The sequence below is a fragment of the Strix uralensis genome, chromosome 1 (assembly GCF_047716275.1).
Source record: "Strix uralensis isolate ZFMK-TIS-50842 chromosome 1, bStrUra1, whole genome shotgun sequence".
Classification (NCBI taxonomy): domain Eukaryota; kingdom Metazoa; phylum Chordata; class Aves; order Strigiformes; family Strigidae; genus Strix; species Strix uralensis.
In genome coordinates, this window is record NC_133972.1 from 92,116,864 (window position 1) to 92,134,154 (window position 17,291).

The window sequence follows — 17,291 nt, forward strand, 5'->3', positions numbered from 1 at the left end:
CAGTTTTTAAATTAAGGTGAGAAAGTCCTACTGAAGCAGACACATTGCCATTGTGAACAAAAAGTCATTTGATTGTCACGTGATCTGAATACAATTGAATATTGTTGCTGTGAGATGTGCGGTATATACAGTAAGAGGAAGCAAGCCAAGGCATGGAGAAATTGAAATAAAGTGGAAACATACTTAATTTATCAGAGTTTTATAGTTAAATGTTATAAGAAGATCTGAAAGCTGAGACTGCATGTATATGAACTTCCTCCATGCAGGTGCAAGTTGCTGTGTCTTTAATTCACAGATGGCTTTAGAAATGTTCATGCAGCAGGTGTTTTTGCCTTCAGCAGTAGATTTGTAAATAATGCCTGGCAGTATCCTTTTCTTGGTTTACATTATTGCCCTGATGTTTTAGGGCACCTCACCTAATGTTTACTTCCGTATTTTCAGTAAGAGCTCTACTTCGCTGTCTGCCAGCACTGGTGTGTTACCTGTAATGTTAGGTCCTCCCTTGGCTGTGGGCAAGACAGACAGGAAACCATTTAACCTATGTGCACCTCTGCCTGCATTTCAAGGACCGGGCAGTTTAAATTCAAAACTAAATGCAGGCATGGATTGGAAAGCAAGTTCTTGCCTTGCCAGGCTGGCTGGCACAAAAGGGTTGGCTGGGACAAGGTGGCTTCAAGGGGCAGGTCTCCCTGCAGGGAGGTAATGGCAGGAGAGGGCACCAGGAGGTGGGGGAGGGAAACTGAGAACGTAATGGGGTGGAGAATAGAGGTGGTTTGCAGGAGGAATACAGAGGTGGTTGTTAGTGGAAAGCCCTGGAGGAGAAACATGGTTTGCTTCATTGCCAGTGGTGTAAGACCCACAGGAAGAGAAGGTGGGAGGGAACTGGGGCCATGTGCGCCACTGCTCGAGCCTCTGTGGGTGATGGCTTTCCAGATGGAGGTAGTCCTGGCTCGTGAGACCTCACAGGCCTCCCTGGCCCATGCATTGCCCTAGGAGTGTGCTGGATCCTGTGGCCGATAGCTGTGTGCTGCGCACACCAGCCCGGCTCCTGGCCGTGTTGGTTGCCTCAAGGCTTGTGGTGGGGCAGCCCTGGCACTGGAGCCCACTGGGATGCTCCCACAGGTCTGTCAGCTGGCAACCTCCTGGCCAGCACCAGACAAGGCAGCTGTGAAGCTGGAGCTAAAACTGCGGCATCCAGCTACGACTGACTGGATCTGGGGGGCTGGCTGCTACCTGTCAGGGGAGGAGTGATGGAAACCCAAGCCCTGTGTCATCTCAGTGCATTGAAGTTTGCCAGAAGGACCATCCATTTCCGTCTAAAAACCTTCCTTCTGGCTCTGTTTTCTTTTTCTTTCCTCCCAGCCCTCTGCAGCAGCCTTGCTGAGGGAGCACCCCAGCCCAGCAGCTGTGGTCCCCCTTTGCTGGGGGGGGGTGGGGGTGGGGGGGTGGGGAGACCAGCTGGAGCCAGGACATTGCAAGGACCTTTCAGTTTTCATAGCTGGTGGTGTGGCAGAGTCTTCTTGGTTTTGGTAATAATAGGATGGTGATAAATGCCACAGACTTTCCAAACAGTGGCCTCTCGCCCAGCAGCAGTGCCTGCTGGCAGTGCCCCGTGCAGACCCTGGTCCCCTAGCGCGTGCCTCCGGGCACTATCTGCACCCACAAGCCACGGTGACTGCGCTGGCAGCCTGGGGCAGGGTCAGTTCATATGAAGTATTGGGCTGAGAGAAGGTGGAGAGGTGGGGTCAAAAGGCTCACGTTGGCGTTAGGGCTTTTTTCAGCATCTTGGAGGGCCTCATCCCAAGTATTGCGTTCTCCAGTGAGCCCTTGTTCGGGACGAGGCTTGCTTTGCAGGGGCCATCCAGCTCCCACATAAGCATTGCCTCTGATTTTGTTACTGTGGCACTGCATACAGGCTGCTCCTATTCTAGACTCAGAGGCAATCCAGTCAGCTACCTGTGGGTTTTTTCTTTTTTTTTTTTTTTTTCCTTCTTTTTCAGCAAAAAAGACCTATTGAGATTAATTGCTTTGTGGCTCATAAAAGCTGGTATAATTTGTAGGCTGCTTATTGAACAGAGTTGTTCTGCTTCTTGATAGTGGGGCATTTTATTCAAATTTGGTCTTGTTCATTCAGTTGCAAATAGTCATTGTTTATCTCATATGAATCATTGAATAAATATGAATTTGAAATTGAGAGTTTCACTTGAGCTCTAACTGATATTGACAGTTGAGCTAATGCTTTCAGTGCCTGGCATCATTCATAGATGCATTCTCCATTGTATGGAAAATGACGGATAAAAGGTGAAGGTTTTTTTGTGGGTGTTTTAGTGTTTTGGTCTTCCTTCTGAGAAGAGGAAACCATCGATTTTCACCCTCTTGTCTTTTTAGCTGGTTAAGGCTATATGCATTGACAGCAAAAGGAGCATTGCCATTACATCTGTTTACTGGGTGCTGCTTACAGTAACACTGACTTGGGGGTACCTTTGGTGGGATGTCTGAAACCAGATGGAGGATTGAACTCATGGGGATCGTGGGTCCAGACCTTCCTCCGTTCCTCTCCTCTGTACTGGGATTTGCTCTCTGCCTCATCTCGCAGTGCCCTGCAGGTTAGAGGCTTCTTCCCTGGCTTGCTGCGTGGTCAAAGCTGGCTTCCAGATAAGACTCTGCAGTTGAGTCCCTGCCTGGCAGGGAGCCAAAGGCCCATCTTGTGGTACATCTCCTGTGTCCTGCCCTTGGACTACTTCATTTAGTCTGGCATTCTGGGAAAGCCTGGGCAGTTGCAATCTCTCTACTTCTTGGTTCACAGAGAGAAAGAGGCACTTGCCCATACTGAAGCAAGTGCTGGTGACATGCCAGGAATGTTTTATGTTTTTTTGCAGTGCCACAGTCGCAGTATTTGTAGATGGGTGGACTTCTTAAAAATCAAGTTTTGCGATGTCTTCAGGTGCTGTATAACTGTAGGTTATACAAGGTCACTTGCAAAGAAAGTTAAATTAAAGATCCACTTTTTTTTTTCCCTTGTAAGAATTAGCATGGACTGCCTAGAGGCTTACTATAGTATAATCTAGGTAAAATTGATGTGTTTAATTTGAATTAAATTTCTTTATTGTCTGTGTAGGCAAGCCCAATTGAAGGGTCATAAGCACTGAACCTCTAATTGGAAGCTTGTTCATACTTGATGGTAGAGCTTGTCTGCAAACGGAAAAAGGTCAGTGTGTGGAATAAACTACCTTGAAATACCTGTTGTGGAATAGGTGTTAGGTGGGAGTCTTGATTAGACAAGCTTATTGACAGTGGTCAACACATCCAGGAAACAACAAAGAGGTGCAGTTTAGTGGGTTTGCGGACCTTTGCTGCAGTGATGCCTGAGATGTCCATCCTCACAGCATGCTTCCCCACACTGTGGAGCTTGGGAGCAAAGGGATGTTCTGCATGGGTGTGACAACCTGACTGCTGTAGTAGGACAGCTGTTAAAGGGAAATGCTGCAAGCCATTGCTGGTGCTGGTGGTGTCACTGCTGGAGGTTGAGGAGAGGGTGGGGGAAGGCACCAGGACAGGCTCCCAGCACTTGAACCTGGGAGGAGCTCCTGACCCCAGGTGTTGCAGGCCCCAGCAAGTCTGAGAGGTGTTATGAAAGGGGGGACTGAGGGGAAGGGTTTGGAAGAGGTTCAATTGATAGGAGAAAAGAAGATTGAAAATGGTTGGAACTGAAGCGAGCAGAGAACAAAATAGAGGATTATACACAGTTTATGTGTTGTGTGTTGCTCAACTGATTTGGTAGGTACAGTAACACTTAGACATTTTGCATTAGAGGTCAAGGCTAACATTTACCTGGGGAGTGGGGTGATTCCCAGAGTAAGTGTGGAGGAATCTTACAAAACTGTTAGAAAATAAGCTGATGCTCAGTTGATGTGTGTATGGGATATTTGCTTGAAGCAAAGGCCAGTGTTAGTCACAGTAGTAGCGATATCAGTTTAGTTGGTAGTATTTTTCTCTTGACATCAATAAATGCCTCACATAAAGTTATTTCATTTTCCTCCATAGTTTAATAGATAAGAAACTTAATTGTGGTGTTTATTTGTTGCTTCGAAAAAGATTAAATTATATTGCATCAAAGCAATGGGCTGTGGTACATCTTGTTGCCTGAAAGATTGTTTTAGGACAAAGGAATGTATGTCTAAGGCCAGCTGTTATAGAGAAATAGTAAATTATCAGACAAAAACATTATTTGAGTCTCACTCTTGTCATGATTAACCATAGAATTTAAAAGTCAGTAGTTAATCTGCTTTGCATTTGCTCTTAAGTTGCTTTTGATTTATAAGAGAGCCTTCTTGTCCTGTATTTTAAGTATCTACTTAGGCAGTAGATCTCTCCAGGAAAAAAGAGTAAACTACTAGATTTTTATTTTTGTTTTTAATCTCTGGGTCCTTGGGCTTGTCATGATTTATTTTTCTCCCTGGAATGCTGCGTTCCACAGCTTGTAATGTGAGCCCATGGCCTCTTTTTTCTGCTTGGACTCATGTATAAAGAAATTTTGTAAGATTTATTGCATTCTTTTAACTTTTAAACATGAGGGAAACACAAATGATGATCCTCAGTTCAGACCAACAGCAGAGAATGAAAAAAAAATTATATTTTTAAATGGATGTTTCACTGTACAGTCCTGTGTATTTTGCTGGGCTATGCTCATCTCTCTGCTGTGGGGTCAGTGACCATAAGTGAAAAACATGCCTTAGAAAACTGAGGGAGCTGATCTCTTGAACATATGAGCCAAGTCCTCTGGAGTTGCTGTTGAATCGTGTGGATTTTTATGGGCATCACCGTAGCAGCTAGGATTAACCCTGTGAAAAATTCATGTAGAGCAGTCCCTGGGGCAACAACAGGAAGGCTGTGGGCTTCACTTTTTGGATCACAGTTAGCTTTGCTGTCTGGTGTCTGTGGGGTGGCCAGATGCTGTAACAGTTGGTTTGTTAATACCATAAGCATTATTGAAAAATGGTTGGTTGGTTGTATTTTTTTTTTTAGTTTGTAAACCTGTCTCTTGATGACTTCTGTACAATACCTCGTTGCCTTCACTTTCCCCATCTTATTGAATTTTATGTTTAAACTACCATATTTTACATTATCCCTCTGGTTATATGGATTTGAGCAACTTAATTTAAATTGAGTGTGTGACAAGACTTTGGTATTTCTGTTTTCTGTGTACAAATATCAGTATTGTCTTCTGTAAGACCATGCAGTTTGTAAAATACACCTAGCGTTGATAAAAGTTTTCTTAAGTAAAAGACAGTGGAAGGAGATTGGTTGCTCCTTTTCTGTTACCCCTGCTAAAAAACCCCTCTTGATTTATTGCAACAGCACTGGCAACAGGGATGTGCTAAGCCATGTAACCGTTCCTGAGCACGGCCGCGTGTGGCACTTGGCATCGCTCAGACACCCCCATGCCTGGCATGTGTAAAGGAAGGTGAAGCCGATGGTATGTGACCGGACAAACCAGCTGCTGCCCGCATGGTGGGTGATGGCCGTGAGGGGTGGCATCTTGTCCCCGTCTAGAGGCAGCAGCAGTGGGGAGCCAGTGCCCCTTGCCACCCTTTGCTCCGATCCAAATCTCAACCTTTGAATTAAAGAAAGAGACCTGAGCCTGCACTGATGGGTACTTGTGTTTGGGAGGGATGAGGATTCAGGTCAATGTATAGAAGGGGCTTTTTTAAAATGCTCACAATATGTAAACTTTTTAGTAGACAACCTTGCACGTCTTCAGAGAGCAGATTCTGTAATGATCTAGCTTGGGTCAGGGGTTCCAAGACTCAGGCAAGCCTATTTCTTCCTTTAAATAAAAAACTCACAGAAATCTAACTAAAACGATGAAGACTGCTGTAATTCAAATACCCAATTGTTGATCAGAAAACTTTTGGAGTACCTTCTGCCTTCCTCCCATCCAATATGGATCATCAGCATCAGACCAAAAACACCCTCAGAGATTCAGCTGTGCATGGGATCCACGCAGAATGGAAAGCCTGGGTGTGACTTGCAGCTTTTGCAAGAAGTGGGGATTGTGTGGGGTTTTTGATGTGCTTTACCTAAGCACTTAATTCAGCATTCTCCTAAACTCACTTGACTCAGCTGTTGTCGAGTCTCTTGATGACATTTAATGACCTTATTCAAGGAGGGATTTGTCACTTGACATTCTGCCATAAAATGGTGCAGTAAGAAAGCAAGCATATGCGCTCCTGTCGTTGAGGGCCCACTCTAACGTTCTGTCCTCATGTTAATAAGTTGTATTACAAATTAAATCTTTTGTTAAAGCACAATTTCCATGAGATATTGAGTTTAGGGGTAATTTACCAGTACAGAAAATTAATTAGACATCATTTTGTGATATTCCCCTTAAATGGAGTGCTTGAAAGACTTATCTTTTTTTCTCATGCCAGATTAATTGCACAGGATAAAAATGTCATTTTCAGCATAAAGAAGTGGGGAATACTAAGATCTTCATGCTGGTGGTTTTCATGCTCTTTAAAAAGCATCAGTGAAATTAATTTAATTGCAGTCATATGCCTCAAACTCCTGATTTGTTGGTGGCTTGTTTTCTTTACATGCTCACTAGTTGATTTAAAAGCATATATTTGTGTAAAGCACTAGTTATTCCAAATTGCATGGCATACGAAAAATGCTTTTCTGACGAAATATAAAGATACAGATTTGCCTAACAAATACTTGTACATTTTGGAGTACAATATTGCACTTCTCATGCAGCAGTATTTATTAATAGGTGTGGTATTTATGAATAGGAAAAATTATATATTTATTTGTTAAAGCCATCATTTTCATTATATGTCTCTGACTTAGTATGTGATTTAGGGGTTGTCAGCTTTCCAGACAGTCCCATATGAATTTATTTGTGTGACACTCCACTGTTTCAGAACAAACCCCTTCATGAAACATCAGCTGCCAAAAACCTGTTTACCTAGTGCTTATCTGCAGTCTGACCTGTAATCTCTGTGTGTGCTGCTGCAAGTTCTCCAGCTTCCTGTAGTGCATTAGAGAGCGTCTGACTGGCATCGTCTGCAAAGAGAAGGCACTTCCTGCAGCAGTGGTTGTGGATCTTGATGGTGTTTCAGAGGCTGATGTGGGAGTCTGTCCCATCTATGCAGTGCAGTCATGCCCATGTCCTGGACATGCTGGTGTGCTGCTGAAGACTTCCCTCTGACTTCTTTTACCTTGGTCCTATGTCCAAGGCTAACGCTCTCATGGTGAGACGATGAATTAATTTTCTCTATTTGTCCTTCTTTCTCACCTGGGTAATATTTTTGAGATCTCACTCTCGGTGTCTAGGGCTTGACACTGTGTCCTAAAGCACATCTGGCAAGGAAGCACGGTTGTTGAGCAGATGGACCTTGACACTGCTCTGGGTATGTCCTCATCATAGGGGAGGGCTGATAAATTTTACGTGGTTCTGGAGAGTAGAGAATAGAATTGGGCTAATAATCCTGTTGATTTCTGAACAGACGTGAATCAGGACATAGGGTCATATCATCAAAGCTTTGAAACAGGCTGTCAAAACCACACCAGTATGGTTTGTTTTCACAGTTTCTACATGTCACCCTATTTTTAATGCTCATTCAAATATTCCTGTCCTCACTTACCTGTCTCTTCAACCTTTCCTTTTTGACTAGGGAAAGAAATCTGGCTCAGCAGCTTATGATTACTTTCTTTTAGTCATATTTGCTTTCTTCAAGACTGACACTAAACAGCGTTCCTTCAGCCCCTCAGTGTGGGTTCTCCATTTCAGCAAGCTGTTAACATTTGGATGTCCAGTAGTTCCCTCCTGTGTTATTTTTCATCCCCAGAGTGCCTGCTGCAGCTGGGGAACTTGGTAGCATTGGTCCCCTGGCTTTTCAGGTTGCTTCCTCATTTGAGTCCCTTTTTGCCATGTTCATCACAGCACTAGAACGCTGTGGTAGGGACAGTAGAGCTGTTTTGAAGTGTTCTCGTTTCCCAGTGAAATGCTCTTTACTGTTGTTTAGCTGAGTTTGCTGTTTTGTCTTGTATTTCTTGAGCATGTTCTTTTTGTTGTTCTTCCTTGCATTGCTCCTTCCTATCTCAACCTCTAATTTTCACTTCCATAATAACTTTGAGAGGTCTTACTTTGCATGCTGTCTCTTCAGGGTTTAATTTATAGTTTTCCATGTATTCAGCATGTTTGTTATCTTGGACCATTTATATCTTGAGAGGAAAGAAGCTTTTGCTGAATTCTCATTTAGGCTTGTCTTAAATCTTATTGCAAGTTTCCTGCATGTTTTACTTGACCTTCCAGAAATCTGGCAAGATCCCTGAGGATGGGCGCTCCTGCACTCTGCCAACGGGCTTCTCTTGAAGTTCAGGAGCCAACTTGTTCATCTTCCTCTTCTGCAAGCTGACCCTGCAGAATGGCTTTTGGTTCCTATTTCCTGAGGATTTCAACTCCTGTAATATTTCATAACATGATCTTCTAATTAGTAACGATAAAGTTCAAGGTAGTTTTTTTCATGTCCTCATCCTAATAAAGGCGTGAGTCGATGAAATAAAACAAAACAGGCCTTTCAGGGCTTGAGCAGCAGGACTGCAAAAAGCCTGTTTTAAGGAAATGAGGTCTGCGCATGTGATCCTGCTGCCCTGTCTGATGACTTTGATCTTGTTAGATGTTTTTGACCAAGTTTTACAGTGGGTTTAGGAAATCTGAGGGATACTTGGTTCTGCTAAAAAATGAAAGTAAAGGAAAAGTAACTCCCTAGCACTTGAGGAAGAGGTCTTCCTCCTTTCTGATTTGGGTGGCAGCCACTATGACCAGTTAGTGTGTTTTCTAGATGATTGACCGTCAGGCCTATCTTGGAGTCAGCTCACAGAGCCATTTCCTCACCCAAACAAGAAGGCAGTGTGTGGGAGAGCTGGAAGTATGAGGACAACCAGCCTGAAGAAGAGAAAATAGTGGGTTTGAGTGGGAAGGATGAATCTGCAGTGTCCATCCTTGATAGTCCTACCATGCACAAGTCAGTCATCACATTGTTTTTGTTGCTCCATTTGTATGAATTCCTTACATTAAGAAACGTGCTTAGTGATGTATGGGGTGCTCTGCCTACCCTAATAACCTGTGCATCCCATATCAAAGAACAGAAGTCACAAATACGAAGATTCTTCTCCCAGAAGTGATGTTTTGTTTCTTTTTCATGTTCGCATGAGATGCTCTCGCAGGATATGTGCCATCCCCTTTGGGGTTTTCCTAATTCTCTTACTGAATCTATTTTTCTGTTTTAATTCCACAGTGATACATGGCTTCTGTTAAGTTGCTTGCTTTTGTGGGATTTGCTCTCCTTAAATCCCTTTTATTTCCAAATCTTCCAGCGTATGATATTTTTGTTCTACAGTATGACCTTTGGTTTTTTTGTCATGCTTCTTCTGACTAGGAACTGCAGTTTATTACTCTTGAGATATAATTACCTCTAATTCCACTTGCACTTTGTGTGGTTAGTTTTGGGACTGCTAATGCTGTTTTCAGCCCCAAAAGTTTCCTGTCGATTGATGCTATTCACATTCGTTCTGTATGTTAGATATCTGGACTGCTTGCCACTGGACCATGTACAAGTGGCCAACACCTCTCTGCCCTGTACAAATGCTTGTCCTGTCACCTTGATGGTTGTTTACCACAAAATAAGGCTCAAAACTCTTGGTGTCTGTCTCTTTCCCACAGTTAGGGATTGTGCTTTGGATGCTCTGAATCTGTAGGAATTTTCTGATGATTTGCTCACATGTCCTGTTGACATCTGTATTGCCTTCCAGCACCTGTTAGAAATTGGTTTCCTGGATCTCCTTTCTCCCCCAGCCTCCCCCCAGTATACTTTGTGTTGGTGCAAGTGACAGCTGTAACAGTGCAATGGCCTGTGCCAACATTTAGTATGCCTGGGATATGATTTTAGTGAACAAATATCATCCGTCAGTTCTCTGTCAGCTGGTGGGATATCCAAGTACAGAGCTTCGATGTTAAGTCCAGTCTGTGTTCAGCCTCTTGCTTCTTCAGCTTCTTTTTCTCACTTATCTCAGCAAGACAGACACAATCACTGTTTTCCTGAATTGCCTCCTATGATGACATTTGTTCAGTCTTTCGCTATCAGAAACATACGTATGTTTTTATGCTGAAAACCACTGAGGGGTTTTCTTCTCCTGAGCAGACGTGGCCCCTTGTGCTGCCCTGTCCGTCAGGCACTGCTGGGTGATCCCCAGCCGCAGTGGCAGTCCTGCAGTACTTGCCAGTGCTCGTGCTGCTGATTACTGTGCTGCTTCTGTCTGCTCTAATAACTATTTCGAAGGATTTTGGAAAGGGATTCTTAAAAACATTCCACATCATTGAAGTATTTGCATTAACCCCATGTTTGACTTTCTTACACTGAAACAGTACCGTTAGTGGGGACTAGTATTGCCTGAGTAGCGTTGGCTATGAGATGGAGGCATACATCTCTACAGATGGACTGTCGAGATGTAAATTAAAAGGCAATGTCAAACTGAATTCCGAAGCTGCTATTTTATAGTCTTCAGTGATGTCATAAGTATTCAAAAAAGCTTAACTAGATTGGGGATGTGTGCATCTTCTGAGCATATTTGTGATAATTTTAGAGAAGATACATAGAAGAGTTTTCTGACTATTTAAATTGTGGCTTTTTTAGAACTTTTACTGTCTGTTTGGAACAGGCTTCAGAAATTTGTAATTAAGTCCTTTAATTAGAAATCGATTCACCTATTCATTTTCAGGTATCTACAGCACACTGAACTTAGCATGCTACTTACATTAGGAATAATGACCGAACCTGATAGCGATCCTGACTGGAGAATTGAATGGAAACATCTAAGGAGATTTCAGATCAAATGTATAAACACTTGCAGCCTGTTAGAGCAATAGTTTTAATTTGCTGTTATGCACTGTAAAACATTTTGTCTCAGAGTAATTTGAGTATAAGTGGGGTTTACTGTAAGGGGTGACTTTTTGTTTGGTTGGTTTTGATTTTTTTGGGAACAATTATTGCTTGGTTTATTTTTGTCCCGATAAAGTCTAACAGTAGGCCAGTGTGAAACGAGATTATATTTGCCCATAAAAAGAAAAAGACCTTATAGTCCTCAGTGCATTATCGATATGTGCTAGTTTCACATAAGCCCCGTGTATGTATTTGGGGCTTCAATGTCAGAGAAGCTTTAGAAGAAGGTATGACTGGCATGCTATTCTATTCTACAAGTCTGCACACTGATAAACTGGATAGGAAATATGAATGGTTACGAAAGTAGGGATTTTTGAATGTGTGCTCTGATTATTGTATTTTCTTTGTTTCTCTTCTTTCAGGTATTCACTTATAAACAGAGCACGATCACGCACCAAAAAGTAACGCCTATGCATCAAACAAGCGCAGAGAGTGTGGAAGACATGGCAGCACTTGTAGATCTCCATGAAGGCTCCATTATGCACAACTTATTCCAGCGATATCAGCAAGACAAGATCTACGTAAGTTTCTTCTAAAATTAAGAAAAATTCCTGGAGGGAATGTTTTTAAATGTGTAAGTCGTGTTTGCTGTTCTGTGGTATCTCCAGTTCTTTGTGTATCCACATAGAGCTGAAGCATGGTTCACCTAGTGACTTCACCAACAATGATAGAAGGAGAAGGTAGCTCAGGGGTGGCCAGGCAATCTCTTGGAAACCTTGAAAAACTGGCACGCTACATACACTTTTACACTTCCAGTGACAGGGTTGTGTAAAGGGCTCTTGTTTTTTCTCTTCTTTAGGCTCTCCGCCCCAGTATGTGCTGTGTATGTCACCAGAGAGGATGTGGAGGGATTTTCTGTCAGGCCAAGATCTGTTCTGACCAGCCTCCCCTTTTCTATTGTAGTAGGAAGAGGATGGTATCGCGGTTGTCAAGCTGAGAACCTGTGACAGTAAACACAGTTGCAGTTTGGGGTGTATGAGAACAGGCAGCTCTTTATGAGTTTCAAAAACTAGGAATTAGTCCACACAGAATTCTTTCTCACAGTTCTGTAATGAAGGTTTTTGTGATTAGATTTACCTGCTCTTTAAATATTTTTGTTAATCTTGAACTGACTAGATATGAATCTTTCGTGAGTCTGGAACGACACTAAATGTGAGAGATATAAGGGATATTAGTGACCGTTACAGAATGTGAAATCTCACTTTTCAGTGGTTGGGTGGTTTGGGGTTTTTTGTTTTGTTTTTAATTAATAATTGCAGAACACAAATAACTTTTGTTTGCATACCTGTCTAGGCCCTTGATTTGGCCATATACATGCTTTCTTCCAAGCTGCATCAATTAAGTTTGGCTTCTTTATTTTTAAACATGAACATACCTTAATGTAAAAATAAACTTTCCCTATATTTAGAAACTTCAGTATGATAAAAAGCAAAAAAGGGCACAGGGAAATGATATTCCTTTGCACATTACCTTTAAAGTGGCTAGTACAAAGAATCTTGAACGTTGAGGTAGTTCTCTTTGCAAAAGTCTTTAATGCGTGTTTTTTTTCTCAAAACAAATGAACCATTTTGCCTTTCAGAAAAATCAGTAAACAAAAAATGAATAGCATGTATGAACAGTCCTGCACATACAGGGAAAATTAGGTGCTTGATAAGAGTTCAGTTTTCCACCAGTGTTATTAGATTAAAATATAATACTCAGTGTGAGTCAGAATAAAAAAAAAAAAACTTTCTGAGCCACTATGTGTACTCAGATGGAGGACGCTTCTCCCTTTTAAAAAGCATGTGTATAAAAGGGAGTGATTTTTGAAGAGGCAAAGAATAGCCTTGTTCTAAAGAGACGTGTCCTAGCTTATTTCTTAGCTTGTCAAGGCAAGTTTAGGGTATTCTGATACTTGGTGCTCAGTGCGGTGTACGTTTCTAGACAAACAGGTTTGTGTGCTGTTAATGATGACAGATCTTCAGTTGCTGCTGAATACTCATTGTCCCTTCAGTTTTCCTAATTTTACTGCTTACTCTTTTGAGTCCACCTCACTTGAAAAACAATTGAAAAGGTGGTCGGGAAAAAAGGTGTGTTTGAAAATGCGTATGAAAGCCTCTCTGTTGTCCTATATATGTAACCAGGACCTGATGTGAGTAGCAGCACCTTTTCCCCCTCCTCATTGGTACCCCAGTGTGCCAGTGGTAGTGTTTCAGCAGGACAGGCCTCTAGGACCAGAAACACCAAGAAAAGCCGATTAAACAGCATGAATAAATTTATGAAACTTCATAGATATATGAGGATGTGTTGCAGGAGGAGGTGTTGTCATTCCAAAATGAACCATGTCTTTTCAAGCCAAAATCTCTTAACTGTATTGAACAGTTCAATGATATTTTAATGCTTGGTGTTTAAAAAAAATGGACTGAAGGGTGCATTAAGTTTACCTTCGTTAAAGGCATACTTGCAGCTGAAGAAACTAGGTTCCTGGTTATTTTGCTTTGGGACCAGACTAGTTCTTGTACAGGACAGTAGAAGCCATTGGAGTTCATGCCAGGAGCAGTCAAAACTTTCCAGGTTGTATATTTGCCTTCTCTCTTTCCTCCAAAAAGTCCTCTCCCTTGGCCAGGAATTGCTTCACCAGTGTAGTACACATACTGTCTCTTGTATTCACCTCAGCACCTTGGCTGTATCTGTCTTTGTGTGTTAGGGATAAATAGGGAAGTCATGTGCCCCTCTCCGCTCTGAGTTTAGGGGCTGATCATCCCATTGAAAGACTTCTTGCAATCCCCAAATATAAGCCACCATATAATTGCCGTGTTCTGCCTTTTAGCTTACAGATCCCTCTTTACTTCAGCTCCATGCACCTCCTTGTCCACATCCCGAGTAGGGGGAAAAAATACGCAAAGGAGTGGCAATGAGACCAGGAAGCACCCTTGTACCTTTAATGAGGACTGTGTTTAATTAGGATGTAAGTTTTGGGTCTTGCTTCTTTACACACACACACATAAATTATATGAAGTGCAATATACTAACTTGTAGTGTAAAGTATATATAATTTCAAAAATACAGAAAAAACAACAGGAAATTTAAACAGTTGCTTTCTCAGGAAGACAATTATTTATGCAAATCGTCCACTGTTAGCTTGTGTGTTTGTCTGTATTTGAGGAGCTGTTTCTCCAGCAATAAGCATTTAAGTAAATATCTTCAGATGTTTGATTTCACTTTTGTCTTCCTTTATTTTTGTCTCACATAATCATACCTGTGTTCCTAAACTCTTCACTACTTCCTAATTAATACTATAAAGATATTTGCTATGGATGCCAAGTTTTGTCAAACATGTCACTGGCTTTCTTTGCTGCTGCCAACAACTGCAGCTATAAAGGCTCAGCAGAGGATTTTCTATATTTCTTGCTGTTTCCTGGGAAGGGCGGAATATTGATTTAGCATACAGACTATATTCACGCATGAATGATGCCTGGCTCTGTACTTAATGAGTTGAGGCTCTTAGCTGAATCTGTGCTGTTAGCAAGGTGAACGGCAAAAGTTTTCATGTCTATGTGCAATCATCATTTTGTATCAGTGTCAAGTCTGTTGGCATCTGCTTGTGATACTTTTTGTCTGAATTTCTGTGTAGCAGCCTTCCAGTCCCTAAAGGGGGCCTACGAGAAAGCTGAAGAGGGACATTTTACAAGGGCATGTAGTGACAGGACGAGGGATAATGGCTTTAAACTGAAAAAGGGTAAATTTAAATTAGATACAAGGAAGAAATTCTTCACTATGAGAGTGGTGAGGCACTGGAACAGGTTGCCCAGAGGAGCTGTGGCTGGTCCCTCCCTGGAAGTGTTCAAGGCCAGGTTGGACGGGGCTTTGAGCAACCTGATCTAGTGGAAAGTATCCCTGCCCATGGCAGGGGGCTTGGACTAGAAAGGTCTTCAAGATTCCTTCCAACCCAAACCATTCCATGATTCTATGAAAAGAGTGCATGCTTTCCCCTTTTTGGCCTGTGAGAAGCATGGGATGTACAAGCCCTTTCTTGATTGCTTAAAGCAGGCTCCCATCTGGTATTTTTTCAGGTTTCTAGATTAATACTGCTTTTATCTAAAAGTTTGCTTCTGGGCTATCACCGCTTTTGTTGTCCAGGAAAGGAGCAGAGTTAGGGTGGCAGTGATCATACAGTGCAGGGGGTTTTCACTGCTGCTTCCTTTCCCGTTTTACTCAATCAGGAACAACTTGGTATGGGATGTCCAGCTTCTGGGCATGGGCATACAAGGTTTAACACCCATCTCTGAACACTCAGATGAGCTTGCATGCTAGGTTGGTATGTGGCAAAACAGGGAGAGATAAACACTAATGCTAAAAGAGGAAGGTGCCTATGTTTGAAAACAGGGCCTTTTGTGAAGGCAAATGAGGGATTTCATTGTCTCTGAAGCAACGCCAACATGGGGCATGCCATGTGGAGAGGGGAAGTGCTGCGGCAGCCGTTCTTGTTGCTGTTCAAAGGCGAGTTGTTCCCAAAGCTGTTGATTCTGGTTTACTTTTAGTTAAGTACACATTGCGGAGGAGACTGACTTAGCCTTGGAGAGGACGCCGTAAACCACACCGCGTGGATTGTGCTGCAAGATGCACCAATTATGGTATTTGAGCTGGCTCTGGGATGAGCTGCGGTTGTCTTGTCTCTGTGGCCAGCAGTTAGTTACTGGTGCAGGCAGGCAAATTCCAGAAGAGCAGACCAGAGGATTAGAGAGCAGCTTTTGCTGAGGTGAGAGGTGGGTTGGAAATAACTGCAGTATACATTGTGCAGGTCAGTATGGAGGTTTTTGGTGTCAGATCCACCCTTGTTTGCCTGAGTTCAAGCAATAAACAAGTTTCAAAGCACATCTGATTATTTTTTTTCCATTTGAATTAAGTTCTGAAGTGCCAGGTAGGCAGTGTTTCCTTTGAAGTGGTGATGATTTGACACGTGCTGGTCTTGTTTAGGTGGAGAACATGTACCCGTGCCCAGAGAGCTGTGCTGGGTGGGGTGGGGTGTGGCGGGCCCCCGGCCACCCTCCCCTTGATGGGGAGAGTGGCCTCCAGGTTGTCCAGCAGTTGGGTGTGGTAGCCAGGAAGGGTGAGAGAGAACATAACCTATTTTTGCTCGCTTTCAAATTAGGACTGCAGTTTGCCCACTGATAATTATAACCATCTGTTACGTTTGTGTGCATATGTATAAAAACTTTTGTACCAGCCACGTAGACATGTAGTGCTGTACCAGCCACATCCACATCAGAGGGAGTTTGATGGTAATTAGGAGCTCAGTTTTCATGGCTGGCTTCCTTTCTCTCTTTAGCTGAAGCAACAAACATGGAATAACTTGGATGAGAAAGCAACATTTCTCCAATTTTTTTAAGAGGTGTTAAATTGGAAAAGCCTCTTCCCTGACAAGGTTACTTGCAGAGCTCCTAGCCACTTCATTACACTGAATGCTCAGTTACCTGTTCTTAAAAGGTATATTCAGTTATTTATGCATCGATTTTTAAATCTATTTGGGTTTATTTACTTTAGCAGCATGTTCAGCTGTAGTTGGTTAAATTTGCAGTAATTAGATAATATACTTCCCTCGAAGTCATGAGAGTTCCCTAAGGCAACTAGTTGATGTTTGTGTAGTATTAATCAATAATCACTGTCGGGGTTTTTTCAAATTCTGTTTGCAGACACAGACACTGTAGTATCTAGGTCAGTTGCTCTTTGTGGCTTGTTTGTCTAGGTTTTTGTATATTTGGTTTTTTTCTGAGTACAATAAAACTCATTTCAGATCCGGTGCAGTGTTCTGGGCTGTGTTACAATGGTCAGCAGGAAGTGGATGTTGCTGCATGTTATAGTGTTAAAATAGCAGGGCACACTAAAGTCATGGTTAATTAAATACAGACAGATGTATTTCATACGCTTTGAAAGCCCTCCTGTTCCGATGTCCTCTACCATGGACACCCGTTGTAGGTGGAGGCAGAGGGACAGAGATCAGTAGAAGACAGTAGCCCCAAAGTGTTTACTTATAAAGACAAAAACTGTACTTGGCTGCACTCCCTGCAGAAACTGAACCTCAGAGGAATGTGTATCAAGGACCCATAAACTATCCTGGACAGCTCAACAGCCTTGGTCTTTGGCCTGTCATGCTCTGTGGTATAAGTAAGTGTGGGCCATTGACTTTAAAAAAAACCAAAAAAACCCCAAAAAAACCAACAACCAACAAACAATGGTAGACACAAATTCTGTCATTAATTAGTACCATAAAATATATATAAATATTGTACATTTAGATCAAGTCCTTAG

General features: G+C 42.4%; 1 protein-coding gene across 1 annotated transcript in view; it reads left to right on the forward strand.

Annotated features, from left to right (window-relative positions):
- MYO10 (myosin X) overlaps positions 1–17,291 on the forward strand; it is a 173,078-nt gene that overhangs the window by 64,025 nt on the left and 91,762 nt on the right. Inside the window, exon 3 of the mRNA XM_074873964.1 lies at positions 11,366–11,524. Coding sequence (XP_074730065.1) covers positions 11,366–11,524 — 159 coding nt within the window. The remainder of the gene's footprint in view (positions 1–11,365; positions 11,525–17,291) is intronic.